The following is a 25,626-nucleotide window of genomic DNA, read 5'->3' on the forward strand; positions in this document are numbered from 1 at the left end:
TGAGACAAAGACTGAAAATTTCTACTGGATTTAGTGTGAACAGTTTTGGGAGCAGGGTGGAACAGATATGAGACCAGAGAGGGTTGAAGAGGGAGTGGTAAAAGAAGTAGAAACAGCAAGTGTAGACAGGTTGACTGAGAAGTCCACTAAACAGTGGGGTGAGGAACAATAACCAGGAGATATGTTAGGTTTTGGTAAAGCAGATCAAAGTGAGCCTTCAGAATATTCTTACTATAATAATCTTTTTATCAAAATGATCAGTCATAAATGCTTTCCTGCATTTGAGAGACATGGTCACAGCAGGAAGAAGCCACAATCAGATTCATTTTTATCAAATTTGATTGAGAGGAGGCAGCTAGGCTTTGGTTTCAAAAATTTTAAAGAAGTCCTGCATTATAGAGAAACGCCCTTTAAGGGGCTCCTTCCCCTTAATCTCTCCATTTAAAAAAACAGTCTGCCAAAAAAACAAAATCCCTAGACTTCTCTGCCTGGTTATGCTACTACTGATCCCAACAAGAAATCCAAAATCCGACTACCACAACTATTACAACAAAATGATGCAAGAAGAGAAAATCGATGATCTCTCAAGGCTGCCATAACAGGATTTGACTTATAGCAATAGGACACAAGAACGAAGATGATAAAAGACAACAAAAACAAAGATACAAAGAGACGGCAACTCTACTTCTCATTAAAATTAAGTCTTAAAATTTTCAAGTGAAAATGATAAATGAGCTGGTAGAGAATACCTTCATTTTTCCGGGATTTCACCAATGTGACTTTGGTGGGTTTGGCAGGTTGACTGGAGGCCACAGATCGCCTATCAGATCGCGGAGACAAACTCCTCTCTCTACTTGCACTTCTATCCCTCGCCCAACTCTTCTCACTCCTTCTATTAACCAGACCACCACGGCCACTTCTTGGATCATGTACTTCATCATCATAACTATCTTCTTCATTTTCAGATACTGGTTCAGGATCAGGACGACTTACTGGTATCTGAACTTTCTTCTTCCTTCGAATAGTCTACAAATAAAAAAAGATTACAAAATAAGCTGACTGATTTTCATATTTGTACTTTCAGTTCCTAAGAGAAAGGAAAATTACATTTTTATGGTCCCATATTAATTAAATTAATTATGAATCAGAGAGATATAATACACAATCATAACAAATCCCACAGGAATATACTGCTGTAATGGTTGTGTTTTCTGCTTTCCTGATAAACAGATCTGGTTAAGAACCACATTTGGAATAGTGGGCCTAATCAAGTCCACACTTAATTAATTCAGAAAGATCTTTTAAGTGTAATAATCACAAGCTTAAAGGAAAACTAATAATTGTTGGTGGTTTGAATAAAGGACGGGGCACTGTACTCTAACACCATCAAATATACTATAGTTGTTACCAAATCATAGCAAACTTGCAAGCTCAACTTGATTCCTTAAAAATTTCAGAATCCATCAGAAACAAGGCCCACAATAGTTCTCATAGACCTCTAGAGATAAATTTATTGACCTCCACACTAACATTCAACTTAGTGTTGGAACTAATAACTCCATTATACTTCACCAATACAAACTGCTTTCAGTTTCTGAAGCTCACCAATATGTAATTTCTAGTCTAGGTATAAATTCCTTCTTCTGGCTTTCTTTCCTCAATGACTCTGGCAACTCGTTAAATTTTCCCTGTCCATTTATTTCCTTCACTTTCTTTAAGTTCAAGATCTATATATGCGTTACCTTCTGATTAAGAGCGGCCTCAATCTCTGGACTGCACTTTGCCTTCTCACACTGGTATACACTTGATCTCATCACAGCTCTGTAAGATCTTCTTGGTTAACACTCCTTGTCTTCTATTTTTGACATCTTGATCTCCTCAAACTTTTTCAGGTCCATCTTATTTCTGATTCCTCTATTCTCTATTCTCTCAGCCATCAACTCCCTCCTAGTTTCACTTGCCTCCCTCCCAAGTTTGCATGAGATGTCATGGTGTGATATTTAAATGACTTTCTCTTGACCCCTCAATCACCTGCCATGACAAACTCCAGCCCTGTATTATCCTTACCTTCAGATGGCTGCATTTCCACACTTTGCTGATTAGGTCCTCTATAAATTCATTTCACTTGACACAATTCTTATGCCTGTTCTGCAATCCTTTCATCTACCTCTTGTTGCCTCTCTATGGAATTTGCTAACACAGGTATTCCAAAACTATTCTCCAAGATCCCAATCACTTGGCCTGATTTGGAGAGATCAGTGCCACTTCACAGGCCCTCTACTCCTAATTTTTTTCAATATCTCATTTATTTGGTCTTCCTTCCTTCTGGTCTCAAAGAGCAAGCTGATCCTCTTCCTGTATAAACAAAACTCTTCTGTATAAGTTCGTATTCTTATCCCTACCCACCTCCAAGACCCTTCTTCATCAATTACCATCCCCCAAGGTATTTACAACTTTAATCTCTGCCTATTCACCTCAAATCTATCCTCTGCCTACTAATCTGCCAATTAATCTTTTATTCCTCTGTCTTGCTACTCCTTTCCAAGTTATCATCTTATCTCTTCCTTTTGTGGCTAACTTTCTTCAAAGTGCTGCTCTACACCTTCTACTGCTGCTTCTTACTACCACCAAGAGTGATCAGAGAAAGCCCTTCTGAGAAAACAACATTGAAGTTAAAGGATCAGAAGGAGCAAGTGGCCAGCATCTGAAAGGGATGGACAGTCAGTGCTCTGTTATGAACTTAAAGAGGCTGCCTGCCTTTCCACCCTGTGTCCCACAGGGTGGAGGCCCTTAGCAAATAACACTTACTGTAAAGCCTTCCTAACTGACTCCCTGCACTTTACTCTCACCTCTATTTCAATCTCCAACATATTGTATTAGAAGCAATATTTTGTATTATTTGTATTGTTTATACAATTTCTTCCTAGTAATGTATAAACAAAAACAAAGTACATAACCAGCCAAGCATGCAAAGCTTTCCCTATCGTTCCTCTAAGAGAGTGCCAACTATTTGGAAAGCTACTGTACCTGAACTACTCTCAACCTCGGACGACGTACATTATGGTGACAATTGTGTGTACCCATCTATGCTATTAAGATTTACATTCCTTGAGGGGAAGGTCCTTGCCATGCATTTAACTATACATATAATCAAATATTTGCACCCAGTTAAGTGCTTAACCTACAGAAAAATATTCAATCCTGTTATAACTCTCCATTTATATTATGAGTTAACTGTTATAAACTCACATGAAGATATTTAGCAGGTTTGGCAATTATGTTTGATTTTAACACAAAATTTTGAAACAGAAATTTTAGGGAAAAACATCTACTTCAGTTTAGCAAAATTAAAGATTCAGATGTAAAATAAAACAATGAACTCATGCAAGTACTAGAATATAAGACAGGATATATGTTTTTATAACTCTGATAAGGTAAAGGCTTTCATAAGCATGACACCAAAGGCAGAACCAATCAAGTGAAAGTCAGACGGGACAACATAAAAATTAAAACATTTCTATATTGAAACAAAATGATATAAAAACAAAACAAAAAATCACCATAAACAACTTACATACACTCACAAAAGCAAATGGGCAAACAATATATGCAGTACATATGACAAAAGGCTAATAATCTTAATATATACAACTCTAATATGACAATCATCATCAGACAAATGCAAAGGACACAAACAGGCAAAGAAGAAACATAAACGGGCAGTATATACACTATGATATGATCAAACTCGTAATTTAAAATATTTCATTTGAAATACTATGTTTAGTCTATCAGTTTGGCAAAGACTAAAAAAGCGTTGATGAAATTGGACTCTCAATGTCCTATTGGTTTTCTGAAGGGCAAACTGTCAATCCATATATCAAGTCATTCATGCCCTCTGACTAAAAAGCCACGCTTAAGAAGTTATTCATAAAAAGTAACTGAACAAGTAGGTAGAAACACAGTGATCTTCAACACATTTTTTTTAATACTTGTGGAAAGTGGACACTGAAATGCCCGTCAATGAATGGGTCAGGTAAAGTGTGTGTACGTAGAGTGAAATGCTATGCAGTCATGTGGTTGTATACTAAAGTGTTGGCAGGTTATCTCTAGGAAGGTGTTTTTGCCCAATTATTTGCTTCACAATGTTTTTTAGTATGTTCAGAATTTTAGTAAAAATTATACATGCTCACCACATTATAAACAATACCTATCTTCTCTTCACCTATTGTTAAACAAAATTAAGCATATTTATGGTAGTTATACTATCAAGGGAGTTGTAATATTTTAATTCAACGGAAAAGAAATCTTTTATTGAGCGTAACGCCCAAAAGGCTTTTAGTTTATGAAAAGATAATCATATAAACAACCACCCACCATAATGTAAGAGCACTGGGAAGAAGAAAGATTAGTAGATCGGGGAGGGGGGAAAGAGGAGTTGGCTATTCAGAACTGCGGAAAAACAAAAAACCAACCCCCCATATAATGACCTTGAGGTTCCGGTTATGGCTGGGGATGAGTTGAGAAAGATACCTTACAACGAACGGCCACAGTCTAAGACACTGGGGTTTTTTCCTAAAAGTTGTATGGCAATGAAAAACTTCACATAAATTAATGACATGATCCAATCTCTTCAAATGTGGAAATGAACAACTGCTCTCTGTTGATTAAAACACCCTTCCACCCAATCCCCCTATAGAGCAAAAAACACTTGCCCAAGGTTGCTGAGTTCTGCCCTTCCAACTGATGTAGCTAAGCACAGTTGGAGGAAAATCCATCCTTTTAGTTGCCCCAAATCCTTCTCCTTAACAGGTGCTATTTCAAATATATTACAGCTTTTGGACCTACTTCTTATAAAATCATTTCCACGGGGAAAAGTCTGGAATGTAGGAATACAACTTTCTTGGGTGTATTATCAATGTGGGGTATGTGTACCATATATTTTGCATGGAAAAACAACATTTCAGAGAAATGAAGGCCTAAAAAGTTGGAGATATGAGTGAAGTTCACAACCTCAAATAGAGAGAAAAACCCAATTTACCTAAGGTGCTCACCTTGGAAGGTGCAACAACCCATCTGAAAAACACTATGAATAATAATGATAATGTGCAGGATCAGCAGCTAAGGCAAGAAAGCTAAAGCTTATTCAATTTATTAAAACCAATAAGTATAAAAATCAGCAATTTGCTTTTGTAAACACTACAGATCTCATGTTATAAAAACTGCATAAAAACTCTACTATATACTGTGCCAGTCTGTAAATAAAGTACAATCTAAAAATAACATTACAGTTGTAAAAATAAGATTATAATGAAGCTGTGAAAACATACACACAATAGAAGCTGTCTGTCATTTGGAATGCAGTAACTAAATCCTGGGTCTATTGCAATATGAGAAAACTCTCATCTCACCAGCAATGACAATGGTGTAGAGAAAAACCATATGGCACAGCAGCCTACACAGGGTGAGAGGGCCTAGCGACTGTGGGGTACACAGTCTCAAGGAATACCTCTTTTAGCTCTCACCCCAGCTCCCAGAGGTCAAAACACAATGCAGGCCCCTCCCCTCACTCCAGCCCTCTCCTTTCTGTTGGGTCCACTGTCTTTCTGAGTGTCTGCTGCAAAGTACAAAGGTTCTCAGTGGACAAGGCAGGATAAACCATCTAGCTGCCCAGCCTCTTCCTCCTGCTCTGTACACCTGAGCCAAGGCCTCAAGCAGTGCCATGACCAGTCCTTTCAGAGGCTAGATGGAGTAGAAACAGGGAGGAGCAAAGTGGGCAAAGTGGCTGATGTGCTCCTAAATGTGGATCTAATTTTAAATAGGACTTTTACATTAAAATCAATCTGTGCCACATTTGCCTAGTTTTAACTGTGATCTGAGGTCAGTTATGGAGAGTTACTTTCTTTTCCTTTACTTAAAAAAAAAGACTTTTAAGAGAAATATGAAATAGAAGAAAGATTCTAGCTATATACTAAAACTGTAACATTAAATGCACCATGAACAAGTAAAATCTTACCACTTTGTCTCCTTAAAGTGTATCACAGTAACAAGGAAAGCAGCTGATAATGTATGTGTTCAAGGCACAATGTAAAATTTGTACATTAAACAAATCCTGGTACAGAAAATAGGGCTATATATTTCAAACAGACTACATGCCAAAATTCAGTCAAACTTAAGTACTTAAAAGAAAAGGAAACATTAAGCCATAAAGAGGTAGCCATTCAACCACTCCCCTCCTTTCCCTCTCAATTGAAAAAATTCTGGTATCTGCACTCAGAGAAAATACACACACCAGTGACAAAACACACCACCAGTATTAAAGAAACACTCTTGTAAACAACTAACTTTAGAACTACTGCTTCAGTTTTCATTTTCTTAAAGGGGAAGGAGGAATTCAAACACCAAAAACACATCAACAATAATAAAGTTAGTACCTTTACTAAATTAAAGATAAAGGATACTTACAATTTTTGCATTCTTCCCACTTTTCCTTAGTTGCTGGACAGCAAAAGCATGTTCAACATTATCCATCGAAACTCCATTAACCATTGCAACTCGGTCATTTTCCCTAAGGAAAAAAAGGTCCCCAAAATAACACATTAGAGAAAAACATACGGGTAAGTTTGTGAAGATATTTTCAAGATGAATACTTCTAAAAAATATCCTCACTATGGGCTAATTAATCTATTTATTTGTCTTCAGATCACTGATAAAATAATGTCAAACTATTTACTTTCAGATCTTCCACAAGAACGTTTAGCAAACCTAACTAAACACAGGTCATTAATTTTTTTTAACCATGAACACAACGTTTCCCCAAAGGACTGAACACGTACCACAATACACAAAATGATTTTTGGTGGTAAAATTACAGGGCATGAAATGATACTATACCATATAGCTGGAAAATTCTCTTTTTAAAAAAACAACAAGTCTTTCTCCTTCCAGTTTTCTTTCAATCCTTCTGATTATACTCTCACTTTTTTTTCTACTATACTTCTTTTGCTTCTCTTTATCTTGCTAATTTACTGAACAAAAAGGGCAAGACTCAGGATGAGAGGTTCCTGATGGCTATGTTCTACCCAAAACTGAGTAACAAGTCTTTTCACTATCTTTATTTTTACAGTGACCTTCTATTTAAGGTGACACTAGCTTTCCATTTATGATAGAGATAAGCATAAACATGTATTAATGTAAAGAAATCACCAGCACAGGATGCCAGTGATGGAGGGTAGGAACAGTGCTTCTAACAGGTGCCCACGAGAAGAAACATGCTTACTGTAGCTGTCCTTCAGCTGGTCCTCCTTTCAGCACATCTGAAATTACGATTGAAGTTTCTCCACTCTGAAAATGAGGATTATCTCTTCCACCAGATATTGCAATTCCAAATCCAAATCCAGGAGCCTAAAGTAACAATTATAGTAAAATGTTGCTATTAAGAAAGATAATTGTTCATTATGTTATAATCTACCATATAAAAATGTTAAAACATAAAAATTACAATCTTCTTACATCTGTGATCCAAATAGTCACTTGCTTGTATGGTTACACCTGGTATGGGAACTCATGCTCTAATAAATTAGATGCTGGGCATAACAGAATATTAAAAATTGTCAACTATATTAATGTTCTTAAGAACTAAAATACATTTAAAAAGTCTGAACACTGAAATCCTGAGTTTATTTTTGATTATCAGAAGGGTTCCTGAGGGGACTGGCAGTGCCCCAGTGTGATTATCACAAACACTGGCAACTAATTTTTAGAATGACAGACTTAATTAGCAAATATACCGGGTGCCATTTTACATAATAAAATATCAATAGCTGTGAAAATCAAATATGTTATTTCAATTTCCTTCAATTATGCTAAAAATCTCTTTAGAAGTTGTACACTATGTCTTACGCACACTGCATACAATAGAAAGTAGATATTAATCATAACAAACATTTATAAATATATTTTTAATTAAATGAAATTATAATAAACTATACACTTCTAAATAAGCTGAAAATCTTTACCACAATGACTAAGGACAGCCCAGCACAGAAAAAATTCAAAATATTTCCAAGTTATTAAAAAATCACCTAATCTCAAAGAAATCCACACCATTCCCTAGAAAAGAAATGAAGTAAAATATTCAGAGGTGTCTAAAGAATCATTAAATATTTTCCCCAGGCTCCAGAATCACTAAATCAGAGGAGTGTGTTTTCATATAACGTTGTACTACAATCCACACATTGCTCTGCAATCCAAACCACTGGAGGATAAAGGCAGTCCAGTCCACAACAGAGAAGACCATGTCCATCACAGACTGAGCATATGTAATGACCATCCCTCCCACCCCGAAGACCACTGAAGAGGCAAAAGAAAAAGAAAAAAGAAAAACTCGTCTTAAAAAAGAATAAACAGGGGCCGGCCCAGTGGTGTAGTGATTAAACTCATGCGCTCCGCTTTGGCGGTCCAGGGTTTGTGGGGTGGGATCCCAGGTGTGGACCTACACACTGCTCATCAAGCCATGCTGTGGCGGCATCCCACACAGAAAAAATAGAGGAAGACTGGCACAGATGTTAGCTCAGAGACAATCTTCCTCAAGCAAAAGGAGGAAGACTGGCAATGGATGTTTTAGCTCAGGGACAATCTTCCTCACCAAAAAAAAAGAACACACACCAGCAATTCCACTCCTAGGTATATACCTAAGAAAAATGAAAACACGTGTCCACACAAAGACTTATACCCAAATGTTCATAGCATCACCATTTATAGTAGGCCCAAAAGTGGAAACAACCCAAATGTCCACTGACTGATAAATGGATAAAATGTGGTATAGCTATACAATGGAATATTATTCGCAATAAAAAGAAATGAAATACTGATACATGCTACAAAACGGATGAACCCTGAAAACATTATGCTAGGTGAAAGAAGCCAGTCATAAAAGACTATATATAGTATAATTCCATTTACATGAAATGTTTAAAAAAGACAAATCTATAGAGACAGAAACTAGAGTAGTTGTAGTCTAGAGCCAGAGGTGGGAAGGGATGGAGAGACTGGGGAGGGAGAGCTTACGAGTACAGTATTCCTCTGTATTTCTGAGTCTCTGGTGATGGTTGTACAACTATGAATATACTAAAAACCATTAAGTTGTACACTTTAAAGGGTGAATTGTATGGTATGTGAATTATATTGCAATAATGTTAATGCAAAAAAAAGGTTAATGTGGAAAAAAAACAAAGAAGAAAACACCTGGGTAGCCGAAGACAATGGCAACTGCCTGAAACTGTGTCATCCCATATATCCTTCCCAAATAATACAACAAGAACAAATTACCACACAAAACCATACCCTCAGTATAACTCAAAGACAGAGAATATCCAAATTTCAAAGTAGCTAGAAGCAGGCCTAAAATTTCAAAAATAAAATAAGAAATGATTAGAAAGAAATAACTCAGCACTGAATTAGAAAATGACTATTTTACAGAACTAATTCAAATAAATTTGAAAACCTAGATGAACCAGATAATTTCCTAGGGAAATACAGATTACTGAACTGACTCTATTAGAAATAAAGTCTAAACAATCTGAAGAAATAGAGAAAGTTATGAGGAAATTACCCCACAAAAAAGCACCAGGCACAGATGATTTCATAGGGGAATTCTACCAAAACATCAATATCCAGATATCCTCGATGTTCCATAAATTGTTCCAGAGCACTGAAAATGAAGGAAAGCTTCTAAATTCTTTTTATGAAGCAACTATAATATTGATATCAAAATCTGATAATGACTGTCCATGATAAAGTCAGAGCTCTCCCCCCGCAATTTTTTTTTTGTGTGTGTGTGAGGAAAATCAGCCCTGAGCTAACATCCGTGCTAATCCTCCTCTTTTTGCTGAGGAAGACCGGCTCTGAGCTAACATCTATTGCCAATCCTCCTCCTTTTTTCCCCCAAAGCCCCAGCAGATAGTTGTATGTCATAGTTGCACATCCTCCTAGTTGCTGTATGTGGGACGCGGCCTCAGCACGGCTGGAGAAGCGGTGCGTCGGCGGGCGCCCGGGGTTCCGAACCCGGGCTGCCAACAGCGGAGCATGCGCACTTAACTGCTAAGCCACAGGGCCGGCCCCCCCCAAAATATTAAAGCCCAACATCATTTACGTATATCTATGTAAAAGTAATAAATAAAAAAAGAGCAAACAAGGGCCAACACCATACATATATTCCATGACAAAAGGACTTATTCCAAGAAGCAAAACTGGTGTATTAGGAAATCCATTGGTATAATATATCCTATTAATAAATCTACAGAAAAAAAATTCTATGATTATAGCTTTAACCCTGGAAAAGCCTTTGACAACATCCAACACTCACTAATGAGAAAAAAAAAAAGAGTTCAAGAACATGCATTCAATCTGCTGTAATATGTTGGTTTTTGTTAAAGCACATGAAGAAAATCCAGCTTCACACACATACGTAATTGAAAAGGAAAGGAGTTATTTTAGTAGCCTTTTTAGGTAATTACGGATATGCATGTATGATTTTATATCAAAACCTGATAAGCGGTAGTTTCTTAACAGATAGTTGCAATGTGCAATCTGAAACCAAATCAGTGAGCTTTTTGTACTCTGTTACATGAATATCCATTGGCCTATTTTGCACTTTGAATGGATATTTAATCCATCATGATTTTACAATAGCATGCCTTGGTCATTTGGAAAATATTTAGGCAAATCTTTCAAATGAGGATACATTTCACTACACAATATTTTTTAAAAATCATGTGTTAATATCACCATCAATCTCATCAAAGTCTTTAAGTACTGAAAAGCTATTGAGCTCATAGTGGCAGATAAATATTAACATTTAGAAAACTTTTATTTTAAAATTCAATTTTCTTCGTTGGCAACAAATACTATCAGAGTTGTTTTCCTTGAAGTAACAGGTACTTGTTCATTTGAGAAAAATGTCAAACATTCAAGTCTAGATGACTATACATTCCTTCAAGTACAAACAGTGTTACACACAGACACACAAATACATAACTAGTTGAGCCTCCAATTCAAACAATCACACTAGTACTTCAGCATAACGCAGGAGTGCCTTATGCATATTTCTCATTTCAATACATAGATTATTTAGAAAGATATGTATTCAAAAGCTGAGATGTGGTAAAACACTTTTTATTGCTTCGAGTCATTCCAAAGCAAAACTGAACTTGTTCTTATAAATTATGAGTGTGTGCCAGTGACTACTAGTAAGGTTTGGTGCCACTGCCTTGATTTGGGCTATGGCGCCAGTTTTACCCACCACTGTTTCTGCATTTTCACTACAAATATCAACACAGTGAAAAAGACAACACTTTGGTATTGTTATGAAAATAGTTTGCCCTACAGCATAAAGGGGTTCAGAGACCTTTCGGGGTCCTCAGCCTATACTTTGAAAACACTGATATTAGGAATCACTGAAAAATGAGAAAGAAGAACAAAAAACCCAATAAAATAATGAAACAATTTACAAAAGATATATATGATGTTAAAACTCATAATTAGAGAAATGCAAATTAAAACCACGCAAAAAATGGTATAAACTGAAGTATGACAACACATTTTGTTGGGGAGGCTGCAGAGAAATAGGCACTCTTATACACTGAGAATGGGCATGCAAATTGCTACAACTCTTTAGGAGAGGCATTTGGCGATATGTAACAAAATTACAAAAGCACTTAACTTTTGACAGAGGAAACCAATTTCTAGGAATGTATTCTGAAGATATATACACAGTCATGCGTCGCATAACGATGTCTCGGTCAACGACAGACCACAGATACGACAGAGATCCCTTAAGATTAGTACCATATAGCCTAGGTGTGTAGTAAGCTATACCATCTAGGGTTGTGTAAGTACACTCTATGATGTTCACACAATAATGAAATGCCTAATGATGTCTCAGAACATATCCCTGTTGTAGAGTGACACATGACTGAACATCACCAACAACATGAAAATACATATGCACATGGTTATTCATTCCGGATTGTCTGTAATTGTAAATATTGGAAAAAACCTAAATGCCTAAGGGTTAGCTCCAGGGCAGTTGGGAGGGTGTTATTCTTTTGCTTTTTTCCTCCTTGCAAGAGGTTGGGACTAATCTTTTACCCTATATACTTTTATACTGTGCATTTACATCTTAGTGGTAATTCTTTTATTTAAAAATTAAACAGGGGCCGGCCCCGTGGCTTAGCAGTTAAGTGCATGCGCTCCGCTGCTGGCGGCCTGGGTTCGGATCCCGGGCGCGCACTGACATACCGCTTGTCTGGCCATGCTGAGGCCGTGTCCCACATACAGCAACTAGAAGGATGTGCAGCTATGACATACAACTATCTACTGGGGCTTTGGGGGAAAAAAATAAAATAAATAAAAAAATAAAATAAAATAAAAAAGTAAAAAAAAAAAAAAAATAAAAATAAATAAATAAATAAAAATGAAAGGGACTGGCCTAGTGGCGTAGTGGTTAAGTTTGCATGCTCCGCTTTAGCAGCCTGGGGTTCACAGGTTCGGATCCCAGGTGTGGACCTATGCACCACTCATAAAGCCATGCTGCGGCAGCATCCCATATACAAAATAGAGGAAGATGGGCACAGATGTTAGCTCAGGGACAATTTTCCTCAGGAAAAAGAGGAAGACTGGCAACGAACGTCAGCTCATGGCCAATCTCCCTCACCAAAAAAATAATAATAATAAAAATTAAAATTAAAAACATAACACAAAAATATTAAAGAAACGCTGAAAACATCAGTAACTTTCAATGAGAAAGGCAAAGATGAGAAGATATTTTCTTAAGATTTACTTGTGAGCAAGTTAGTGTAGTTTTGGCTGCAGTGAGCCAGGGCCTGAAACCTGGCCCGCACCACTGCTTCCATGCAGCTCCGGCACTTAGGAGGGCATGTAATGCTGCTGGATCAGTGCTTGCTGGAGTTCATTTAATGACTATCCAGAGAGTCTGTGATTCCCAATCCTGGCTGCAGATGAAAATCATTTGGGAACAGTTTCAAAAATGCTTGCTGATGTCTGAACCCCCGGTTTTAAATAAAACTGGAGAAGGGCAGATGGCAAGCATTTTTTTTTTAAGCCCCAAAGTGATTAAAATGGGCAGCCAGGACTGAGAACCTCAGCCTTAAATGCTCTGTGAACAGCAGACCAGGGTGGTCATCAAAAACTTCAAAGGGTTCAACTATTCACACTTTCCCTTCCCTCTACTTTCACTGTTGTCTGATTTGGCCTTTTCAATAGATTTCTTACCTCCACTGCACTATAATTTACCCTCCATGTTCGAAGGGTTATCATTCTAAAAGAAACCTAATCCTGTCATGCCACTGCCCACAGGTCCAAATTCCTTAGTATGCAATATACTGAAATACAACTCCAAACTTGCTTCCCAGCACCCCAGTCTTTGCTCTGAACACACTTTACTTAAGCACGCCATGCATTATCAAACTCGATGCTTTCGCATCTCCTTTCTGCCTAGGTTTCCTTTGGCATTTCATCAGCCTTGTGAGCTTTAGCTCATCCTTCAAAGTCCAGGTTCCGTGTCATCTCATTCATAAAAGCATCCTAGCTTTCCAGAGGTAGAAATGGCCCATCCAGTATGCTCCCAGAGCACATGCACATACTTCTGCTACTTAAGACATGGCATTGTAAATAGTCTGGGTATCAAGGCCCCATTTGGAAGGGATTCACTATTTACTTACATATTCCAGCTAAGTACAACACTGCAAGGGTCTAACACAAAGTGGTTCATCAACGTTAGTGCACTAAAACAAGTATTTGATGGATTATTCAATTTAACTTTAATTCAATTCCCCAATGTAGTTGTCTTTTTTTAAACTAGCACTAATTTGACCACTAAAAACTCAAGATTTCTAGAAAAACTAGCAGCCATGGTACTAGCATGGATTTAGATCTTACTGAATTTCCAAATGAAAAAGCAGGGCAACTACACAACAAACCAAAAACCCATGGGCATTTACAACAAAACCAAGCAACCAACGTATCCCCTCGAGGTGCAAAACCCAAGCAGGTGGGAATGAGCAGCTAGCTATGAGACTTGTGTGTTCCCAGCAACTACATGGGAGGGAAGCAACAAGGTGTCTAACACACTAAGACCTGAAGAACCTCCAAATAATCCACAGGTATTCACTGGAAAGAATGGCAGGATAATTTGAGAACAGCAGCTAAAATTGGGAGGGATTATGGCTACTCCACAAGTAGGTGAGAGCAAGGAGTCTGCAGTAGAAGCTGAATTGGCTGGAGCAGTGTACCCCCTAGGAATTCTCAACACTGACCTGCTAGGCCCTTCTAAGACAGGGCTCACACTGCAGAGAAACTGCTGCCAGTGGAATCAAACCTGCTCCTGGCAGGACAGGAACAGAGACAAAGGAAAGGGGAGGTCCAGATAAAAGTGTGCAAAAGGGGGCTGCTAGCCCAGTGGCATAGTGGTTAAGTTTGCGCACTCTGCTTCAGCAGCCCAGAGTTCACAGGTTCAGATCCCGGGCGCGGACCTATGCATTGCTTTATCAAGCCATGCTGTGGCAGCGTCCCATTTTTAAAACAGAGGAATATTGGCATAGGTATTAGCTCAGCGACAATCTTTCTCAAGCAAAAAGAGGAAGATTGGCAACAGATGTCAGCTCAGGGCCAATCTTCCTCTCACACACACACACACACAAAATTAATACTATTTCTAGTAATTAAAATTGATAATGGTGGAATTATTATTATTCTGAGGCAATCATATGCGCTGTACTGGACTTACTAAAAGACTAACGTGCCCAAGGTGCATTCCTGAGGGATCTTCAAAAGTAATGGAAAATATCCCATTTTTTCTCATATATCTTTACCATAAAAATTTTGTAAGTGTGTCAAAAGATAGTTGATTTTTTGTATCTTTACATGAGAAAATATCTAAGATAATTTTTTTATTACAGTAGTGGGGAATGTGGTTTAAAGCAGTATAATCTCATCTCATTTATTTGTATGTGCACATATATATACGGTTATAGCTTTTGCATGAAACAAAGAGCATCAAAGAATTTTACTTTCACCATATTTCATCCTTTTGAGACCCAGAGGCAGCCACAAGCAGAAATAACATGCATATCTTTGCCTGGTAGGGATACTGAATTTCTGATAAATGAGAGGCTGGGAATCTGTTATTTGTCCAGAGTTATTGGACACTAGCCATGCCCATTCCTTTACATATCATCATGACTACTTTTGTGGTGAGTTTTTGCAACAGGGACCACGTGGCCAACAAAGCCGAAACTATTTACTATCTGACCTTTTATGGTAAAGGTTTGCCCATCCATGTGACAAAGCATTTCTTAATTCCTTTTTTAAAAAAAAGGGAAAAAAAAATTCCTGAAAGTTGACTGTTGATTCAGTTGCAGAAATAGCTGGATAATCTCTTCTTCAAAGATTCTTCTCTGTTCCCTTAATATATGCCCGATTCTCTACTTAAAGATTTCCCTTGTTGCCTCCTTTTCCTTCCGTTTTTCTATGCCAAATTTCTACGACCAGTTAACTTAAACCTAACTTTCTCACTAATTATAGTTTTACTCCTCTCCCTTTATTCTTCCAATCAACCCTCAACATTCCATGGAACCTGTTCTAGTCATGTGCTTTCACAGTGAACATTAGGATCACAAAATTTTAAAACCAAATGGATCCTCAGCGATCATTTGATTCAATTTCCTTTTTACAAATGAGGTCAGAAAGCCTGGGGTCCTATGTGTCTCTCTACTACTTGCAGATTTATGACCTTATGTAGGACCTCTGTGGACTTGAGTTTCCTCATTTGAATAAAAGAGATTAGGATTTTATCAACTGTGATATACCTCAATTCTGTAAGGTGCCAAGAGATTTAAAAGGCCTGTTCAAAATTAGTTAGTGGTAAACCCAAACTAGATTAGAAGTCATGAGACCCCTACAGTTTTTCTACCTTACTTTGGTAATTCTCAAAATGTTGCTTAAATAGTTTATGACTGTTAGACTGCTTGTTTTTTCTACCTCTGTATCCTTAAACAGTCCCCTGGCTACTCAAATTGTGTATGTGTCCCCATTTATTCTTACACTATGACTCTCACTCTTATAGTTGATTTCCAAGTTTTAGCTCTCATTTCTAATTCCTGTTCCATTATCCTATTTCCAGCTTCTTATAGGACACTTCCAATTGCCCTTCTCCCAAACTGTCATTTTCTCCACAAAATTAACCTCACCACCAATATCCTAAACTTAAAAAAAAAAAAAAACCGAAAACTTGTGTTCCTTCCTTACCATGTTTACTACTTTTTATGTTTTTCATTTTACTGCATGTATATGTGGTTTATGTGATAGAACTACGAATTCTGAATTTCAGAAATTATATTCCATAAACATTTTTTTTTGTGAGGAAGACTGGCTCTGAACTAACATCCAATGTCAATCCTCCTCTTTTGGCTGAGGAAAATTAACTCTGAGCCAACATCTGTATCCATCTTCCTCTACTTTATATGCAGGACACCGCCACAGCATGGCCCGACAAGCGGTGTGCAGGTCTGCACCAGGGATCCGAACCCACGAGTCCAGAGATCTGGGTTCAACTTCTAGCTCTCTGGGGCATTTCACTAGACCTTTCTGAGACTTAGTCTATTCCATGTGTTATTAACACCTACTTCACAGAGGATTAAATAAAATGAAGGAGGGTTTGAAACATTTATAATAAACTCTTATAAACAATGGCCTTCAATCAGATAAAACAAGCTTATTTCAGCTTATATGCTTACCTCAGGATAAGTGATTACCTTATATCTATCATATACTAGTTTGGAGCTACTCAAGAGATATGTAGGATTCCTCCCCCTCAACCCCTTTTCTTGGAACAATTTTATTGAGATATAATTCACATATCATAAAATTCACCCTTTAAAATGTATAATTCAAGGGGGCGAGCCCCACGGCGTAGTGGTTAAGTGCACGTGCTCTGCTGCTGGCGGCCCAGGTTCGGATCCCGGGCACGCACCACTGCACCCCTTGTCGGGCCATGCTGTGGCGGTGTCCCATATGAAGTGAAGGAAGATGGGCACAGATGTTAGCCCAGAGCCAGTTTTCCTCAGCAAAGAAGAGGAGGACTGGCATGGATGTTAGCTCAGGGCTGATCTTCCTCACACACACACACACAAAAGTACAATTCAATGTTTTTGTACACTCACAGAGTTGTGCAAGCATCACCACAATGAATTTATAACATTTTCATGACCCTAAAAAGAAATTCCCTACACTGTAGCCATCATCCCTCAATCCCCTCAACCTTATGCAACCACTAACATGCTTTCTGTCTATTCGCCTGTTCTGACCATTTTATCATACAATATGTGGTCCTTAGTGACCGGCTTCTTTCACTTAGTATAATGTTTTCAAGGTTCATCCATGTCGTAGCACGTATCAGTACTGCATTTCTTTTTATTGCTGAATAACATTCCATTATACAGATGTATCAACCAGCCCTGGTGGTCAAGCGGTTAAGATTTGATGCTCTCACCTCCACGGCCCAGGTTCATTTCCTAGTCAGGGACCACACTACCCATCTGGTGGTTGTCGTACTGTGCATGTTGCTGTGATGCTGAAAGCTATACCACCAGAATTTCAAACACCAGCAAGGTCACCCATGGTGGACAAGTTTCAGTGGAGCTTCCAGACTAAGACAGACTAGGAAGAAGGACCTGGCCACCACTTCTGGAAAAACTGACCATGAAAACCTTATGTCTGATATAGTGCTAGAAAGTGAGAAGATGGCACACAAAGAACAGGCAGGGTTCTGCTCTGCGGTACCCAAAGAGTCAGAACTGACTTGACAGCACTAACAATATGGATATACCACATTTTGCTTGTTTATTATTGATCAGCTGATGGGCATTTGGGTTATTTCCATTTTCTGGCTATTATGAATAATACTACTATTAATATTCACGTATAAGTTTCTGTGTGGATTTTTGTTTTCATTTCTCTTGGGTATATACCTAGGAGTGGAACTGCTGGGTCACAAAGTAATTCTATGTTTAACTTTTGAGGAACCCTCTGTTTCCCTCAGTGGCTACACCATTTTACATTTCACCAGCCAACATCCACATCCTCTCCAACACTTGTTATTGTCTGTCTTTGTGATTACAGCCATTCTAGTGGGTGTGATGCTATCTCACTATGGTTTCTGACATATATTTCCCTGATGGTTAATGATACTTAGCATCTTTTCATGTGCTTACTGGATATTTCTATATCTTCTTCAGAGCAACGTCTATTCAAATCCTTTGTTGCTTTTTCAACTGAATTATCTGTCTTTTCATTGTTGAGTTACAAGAGTTTTTACATATTCTGGATATAAATCTCTTATCAGATATATGATTTGCAAATATTTTTTCCCATTCTGTGGGTTATCTTTTTACTTTCTTCACCGTGTCCTTTGAAACACAAAAGTTTTAAATTTTGATGTGCTCCAATTTATCTGTTTTCTCTTTTGTTGCTTGTGTTTTTAACATCATATCTAAAGAACCAGTGCCTAACCCAAGGTCATGAAGATTTATTTCTGTGTTTTCTTCTATGAGTTTTACAGTTTTGGCTCTTACATTTAGGTCTATGATCCATTTTAAGTTAATTTTTGTACATGATGTGAGGTAGGAGCCAAAATTCATTATTTTGCATATGGTTAACCAGTTGTCTCAGCATCATCAGTTAAAAAGACTATTCTTTCCCCCACTACACTGTCTTGGAACTCTTATTCCAAATTTACTTCTTATTCAACCACCTCCCTAGTTGAAACACTCAGCTGCTCAAACTTAGATTATCTCTTATGTAGCCTCTTTGCTTTACACATACTTTCACCTTTTGAGTCTTTAGTATACAAATACTCACTTAATCTTTTAGATAATTCTTTTTTAGAAAATAAAAAAGTAGAGGTGAACAATTCATTTCTGAGTATTTACTTCATTTCTCAAAGGATTATAAAAAATACATGCATTTTCTAAGAAAGAATATCTGAAATTAAAGAAAGTGTGAGTGTGTTGCTGTGGCAGGAGGGTTGAAACACAGGACCCTCTGGATGCAATTACCATCTCAAACTACAGACCTGCACTGCCAATACAACAGCCATTAGACACACGACTACTGAGCACTTAAAACGTGGCTAGTCTTAATCTGAAATGTGCTGAAATCGTAAAATGTTTACCGGTTTTGTAAGACTCAGCATGAAAAAAAAAGTAAAGTATAGTCATGCACCGCATAACAAAGTTTCGGTCAATGATGGATCACATGTATGATGGTGGCCCCATAAGATTAGCAGTACATATAGCCTAGGTATATAGTAGGCTACACCATCTAGGTTTGTTTAAGTACACTCTATGATGTTTGCACAATGACGAAATTGCCTAATGATACATTTCTCGGAACATATTCGCATCATTAAGTGACACATGACTATCAACTTTTAAATATTGATTACACGTTGCAAATGACAATATTTTGGATTACTGAGTTACATAAGATTATAAAATTAATTTCATTCATATTTTACATTTTTTAATTTGAAGACTACAAAATTTTAAATTACATATACGGTTTGCCTTATATTGCTATTGTACAATGTGCTATAAACCTCCAAAGAGTGACTCTGATAAATAGGTTGGCCTCCTAAGAAATTAAGTTTTACTGGGCACAACTAAGTACCAAGAACTAAGGGGATATAAAATTGACTAAGACTCCCTACTCTTAAGAATATTATAATACAGTAGGAGACAGGATAGATAACTACCTGAGGAATATATTCATCTATCACTTAGGACCAATGGGGAGATGAGAATCCACGAGGCAAAGAGTTCTCGCCTGTTTTTGTTTTCTGATATAAGTCCTGGGACTACGATAGTGTTCAGCATACAGTGGAGCACCAAAAAATTACTTAGCCTTGAAGAATGAATACGATTTGCAATGATTTTTAGTATCCTAAGATGAAGAAAGTTTCCTCTGAGAATGCAAATAGAAGAAGGAGGCACTATAAAAGCATATCATGTATTATTCTTGACAGTAAATAGCAGAAAATGTTAGTTTTTTTAATCTACAGGATTTTTATTCTTTTTTTAGAGACAAAGTTACCTTTCATATAACTGACCATCAGATGTCAAAGAATATGGATTTGCCCTTATTTGGCAACACACACACACTCCAGTTTATTGCCCAAAGAATACAGACTCAAATCATTTCCTTCACTAACTACTATTGCCAAAAGTGCATTTGCTACCCTCAAGAACGACTTTCTCATTTCCATCAATGTTTCTTAAAAATGTGATGCCAGAGGCCACGGCCCTCCATTTCAAACTGGAACATTTAAAAAAATGCATATTAGGGGCCCCACAGCAGACCAATTGAATCAGAATCTCTGGCAGCTGGGGATGACCCAGTTGATTCCTCTTTACAATAAACCTGGAGAGCCAATGCTCTAGATCACTGGTCAGCAAACTACGGCCTGCAGGCCAACTCCAGCTAGCCGTCCATTTTTGTAAATAAAGTTTTACTAGAACACTGCCACACCCATTTACCTACCTTTTGTCTATGGCTGCTTTTGCAATACAACTGCAGAGTTGAGTAGCTGTGATAGAGATTTATGGCCCACAGGGCCTAAAATATTTATTTTATTATCTGGCTCTTAACAGCAAAAGTTTGTTGATAGTGCTCTAGAAAGTCTAAATTTTATTCTGGATCAACTCAAAATACCAAAGGACTGAGATATGTGAAACTACAGCTCTGCAGCCTTAGAGAATGAAGTCAACTGAATTATGGTTTGGCATAAGTCTCTTGGCTTGTTACTGACAGAGCTATTTTTAAAAATCTTCAAAAAACAATTCCTGGAGGGATAGCTGTTCAGGACTTCCATTCTGTCATAGTGTCTCTTTGACGAGGCCCAGAGGCAACACAGCTCTGTCTTCCCACCACAACAGTTAACATGTTTAAAAACCATGTTTAAACATCATTCTTTAACATGTTTAAAAAATTATGAACTACATACTCATCTTATTTCTATGTATGTTCTGATGACATTTCTGATGGTATCTATCTCAGGGCAAAAGAAAATCAAAGCACAGAAAGAGGCCAGCTACAGAATGGAACTTATGCTAATCTTCTAGACATGAGTTCTCAGATTTGCCTGAGTATTTCAACTACCATGATGAGTTGGGATGACACTTTTAACACATTCAGAAAACCAGATTTTGTTTTCTCACTATTCAGGATCTTTTCCTACTTTGCCTAAGCTAATACGATAAAGATCTGTAGTAAATACACTTAGTATTTCCCCACACCTGAATTCCTAATAAAATCAGGCAAAATAGTGGTAAGGAAAAACATACTTTAGCTAATTTAAGTGTCTTATTTTATTTTATTCTGCTTATTTAAAAACTAAAAAGGTACTGGGAAAAAACAAACCTAACAGGATAATGTCAAATTATACCCATGGTCTCAAATGAATGATCTGGCTTCTACCTTAAGAAATTATAAAAAGAAGAGCAATTAAAACCCAATGTAAGCAGAATAAAGGAAATATTAAAATAAGAGCAGAAATCAATGAAATAGAAAGCAGAAAATAAAGAATATCAATGAAAACAAAAGCTGGTATTTTGAAAAGATCAATAAAATTGTTAAACCTCTAGCCAGACTGACCAAGAAATTAGAGAAGACACAAATTACCAATATCAGAAATGAAAAAAGGGACATCATTACAGATACTACAACACTAAAATAAGAGAATATTATGAACAATTTTATGTCTATAAATTTGACAACTTAGATGAAAGGGACAACTTTGAAAAACACAAACTACCAAAGCTACCCAAAAAACCCACAAGATAACAAAGAAGAAATACATAACCTGAATAGTCTCATATAAAATTAAAGATACTAAATTTATAGTTAAAACCCTTCCCACAAAAAAAACCCTCCAGGAACAGATGGCTACACTGGTAAATTCTACCAAACACTTAAGGAAGAAATAACATCAGTTGTACGGGAACTCTACCAGAGAACACAACAGCAAGGAACACTTCTCAACTGTTTGTTCTGAGGCAGTAGCTTTCCCAGATACCAAAACCAGATTAAAAAAATATAAGAAAAAAGTACTAACCAACATCCCTCATGAACATAGAAAACAACTATCTTCACAAAACATTAGCAAATCAATCCAGCAATATATAAAAGAGATAATACATCACAACCAGGTAGAATTTATCTTGGGAATGCAAGGCTGTTCAACATGCAGAAAGCAAGAAACTGACCATACTAACAGACTAAGAAGAAAACTCTTATGATAACCACAATCAATACCTGCAAAAAAAGCACTGGCAAAATTCAACATCCTGGGGCCGGCCCAGTGGCGTAGCAGTTAAGTTTGCACATTCCGCTTCAGCAGTTCGTGGGTTCAGATCCTGGGTGTGGACCTACACATTGCTCATCAAGCCATGCTGTGGCGGTGTCCCACATACAAAGTAGACAAAGACTGGCACAGATGTTAGCTCAGGGACAATCTTTCTCAAGCAAAACGAGGAAGACTGGCAACAGATGTTAGCCCAGGGCCGATCTTCCTCACACATAAAAAATTCAACCTCCCTGATTTAAAAAAAAAAAAGCCTCTCAGCAAACTAAGTATAAAAGGGAACTTCTTGGGGCCGGCCCCATAGTTGAGTGGTTCAAGTTCTGCACACTCTGCTTAGGTGGCCCAGGTTCGCCAGTTCAGATCCCAGGTGCAGACCTACACCACTCGTCACCCACACTGTGGCGGTGTCCCACATACAAAACAGAGGAAGACTGGCACAGATATTAGCTCAGGGACAATCTTCCTCAAGCAAAGGAAAAAAAGAGGAAGACTCGGAATACGTTACCTCTGGGGGAATCTTTCACAGCAAAAAAAAAAAAAAAAGTAAAAAGGAACTTCTTCCTCAACCTAGTAAATGACAAAATAGAAATACAAGGCAACTGCCTTAACCTGATAAAGGGCCTCTACAAAAACCCTACTGCTAACATCATACTTAATGGTGAAAGACAGAATGCTTTCATCTAAAATTTGGAATAAGGCAAAGATGTCTACTCACCACTCCTATTCAACAATATCCTGGAAGTCCTGGCTAGCGCAATAATGCAGGGGAAAAAAAAACAAACAGCACAAAGGCATACTCTGTCTTACTGTGCTTCGCAGATATTGCGTTTCTATCAATTAGAGGTTTGTGGCAACTCTGAGTCAAGCAAGTCTATCAGTGCCATTTTTCCAACAGCATTTGCTCACTTCATGTGTCTGTGTCACGTTTTGGTGATTCTTGCAATATTTCAAACTTTTTCATTATTACTATATTTGCTATGGTGATCGGTGATCAGTGATCTTTGATGTTATTATTGTACATCATAACGCACATATTGAATTGCAGCCCATGGATCAAGGAGTAATTTCAACTTTCAAGTCTTGCTATTTAAGAAATACATTTCGTAAGGCTATAGGTGCCATAAACAGAGATTCCTCTGTTGGATCTGGGCAAAGTAAATCCAAAATCTTCTGGAAAGAATTCACCATCTAGATGCCATTAAGAACATTTGTGATCCATGGGAAAAGGTCAAAATATCAACCTTAACAGGAGTTTGAAAGAAGCTGATTCCAACCCTCATGGGTGACTCTGAGGAGTTCAAGACTTCAGTAGAGGAAGTAACTGCAGATGTGGTGGAAATAGCAAGAGAACTAAAATTAGAAGTGGAGCCTGAAGATGTGACTGAATTGCTGCCATCTAATGATAAAACTTTAATGGATGAGGAGTTGCTTCCTAAGGATGAGCAAAAAAGGTGGTTCCTTGAGATGGAATCGATCTATTCCTGGTGAAGATGCTGTGGAGACTTAAAATGACAACAAAAGATTTAGAATATTACATAAACTTAGTTGATGAAGCAGCAGCAGGGTTTGCGAGGATGGACTCCAGTTTTTAAAGAAGTTCCACTGTGGGTAAAAAGCTGTCAAACAGCATCACGTGCTACAGAGAAATCGTCTGTGAAAGGAAGAGTCTATTGATGCAGCAAACTCCACTGTTGTCTTATTTTAAGAAATTGCCACAGCTACCGGAACCTTTAGCAACTACCAAGATCAGTCAGCAGCCATCACCATCGAGGTAAGACTCCACATGCAAAAAGATAATGACTCGCTAAAGGTTCAGATGATGGTTAGCATTTTTTAGCAAAAAATATTTTTTTAATTAAGGTATATTCTAGTGTAAACATAACTTTTATATGCACTGGGAAATCAAAAAATTCATGTGACTCACTTTACTGCGATATTCACTTTACTGTGGTGGTCTGGAACCAAACTCGCAATATCTCCAAGGTACGCCTGTATACATCAGAAAGGAAGAAACAAAACTGCCTCTATTCACAGGTGACAAGACTGTCTACACAGAAAAAACGCCAAGGAATTTACGGAAAAAGTTCCTAGAACTAGTAAATTTAGAAAATTTAGAAGTTCACTATTAAAAAAAAATCAATTGTATTTCTACATACTAATGAACAATCAAAAATTGAAAAATTTTGAAGGAAACAAAAGAATGGAGAGATACATCACATTCAGTTTGAAAGATTCAATATTGTTAAGATGTCAATTCTACAAATGGCCACAAGGGAAAGTTTCAGGGTGATGGAATTGTTCTATATTTTGATGGTGGTGGTGGTTACATGACCATGTGCGTTTATCAAACTTAGAATTGTACACTAAGTATGAATTTTACCGTACGTAAATTATACTAATAAAAACAATACAAGTATTAGGAAAATAAATGTAATGTGGTAAAATAATACCAAGTTATTCTATCACAACCAGCCAATTAAACAATTACAAGGCATGAAGTTATATTTAAAACGATTTAGGGGCCGGCCCAGTGGCATAGCGGTTAAGTTCGCATGCTCCACTTCGGCAGCCCAGGGTTTACCACATTGGATCCCAGGCACGGACCTATGCACCGCTTATCAAAGCCATGCTGTGGCGGCGTCCCATATAAATTAAAGGAAGATAGGCACAGATGTTAGCCCAGGGCCAATCTTCTTCAGCAAAAAGAGGAGGATTGGCAACGGATGTTAGTTCAAGGCTAATTTTCCTCAAAAATAAATAAATAAATAAATAAATAAATAAAATTGATTTAAATGTGCTACTTATCAGCCCATTTCAAACAGAGAGAGGCTATATTTTAGCTTTATAAATTAGAAGTTAAGGTTAGTATTATTTAATTTCTTTTACCATTTAGGGAGTCAGAAAAAAGGTTGGCTATACCTTAATCTGAAATCACTGTTCTTTAATAATTAATTTCCCCATTATCTATTATGTGCGGATTCAAATATTTATGAGATAATCAGGGACACGGTTTAGGAACATGATTTTCCCCCTTTCCATTTTCCTGGTAATGACTATAGCTGGTAGAAATGGTAAGTGTAAAGTATTTCAATATTCGCTAATCTCTTTCCATACATTCTCTGAGGGGAAGGGTAATCAGTAGAGTCAGCTCTCTTCAAAGGGAGGAAAGGGGAGAATTACAGGAGGCA

At 37.4% G+C, this 25,626-nt stretch overlaps 1 protein-coding gene across 7 annotated transcripts in view; it reads right to left on the minus strand.

Annotated features, from left to right (window-relative positions):
- TJP1 (tight junction protein 1) overlaps positions 1-25,626 on the minus strand; it is a 233,288-nt gene that overhangs the window by 55,966 nt on the left and 151,696 nt on the right. For all 7 annotated transcript variants that reach the window (XM_058542291.1, XM_058542287.1, XM_058542286.1 and 4 more), the window contains 3 exons: positions 7,280-7,404; positions 6,466-6,568; positions 750-1,026 (listed from right to left, as the gene is read on the minus strand). In XM_058542291.1, coding sequence (XP_058398274.1) covers positions 750-1,026; positions 6,466-6,568; positions 7,280-7,404 — 505 coding nt within the window. The remainder of the gene's footprint in view (positions 1-749; positions 1,027-6,465; positions 6,569-7,279; positions 7,405-25,626) is intronic.

Source organism: Diceros bicornis, chromosome 5 (assembly GCF_020826845.1).
Source record: "Diceros bicornis minor isolate mBicDic1 chromosome 5, mDicBic1.mat.cur, whole genome shotgun sequence".
Taxonomy (NCBI): domain Eukaryota; kingdom Metazoa; phylum Chordata; class Mammalia; order Perissodactyla; family Rhinocerotidae; genus Diceros; species Diceros bicornis.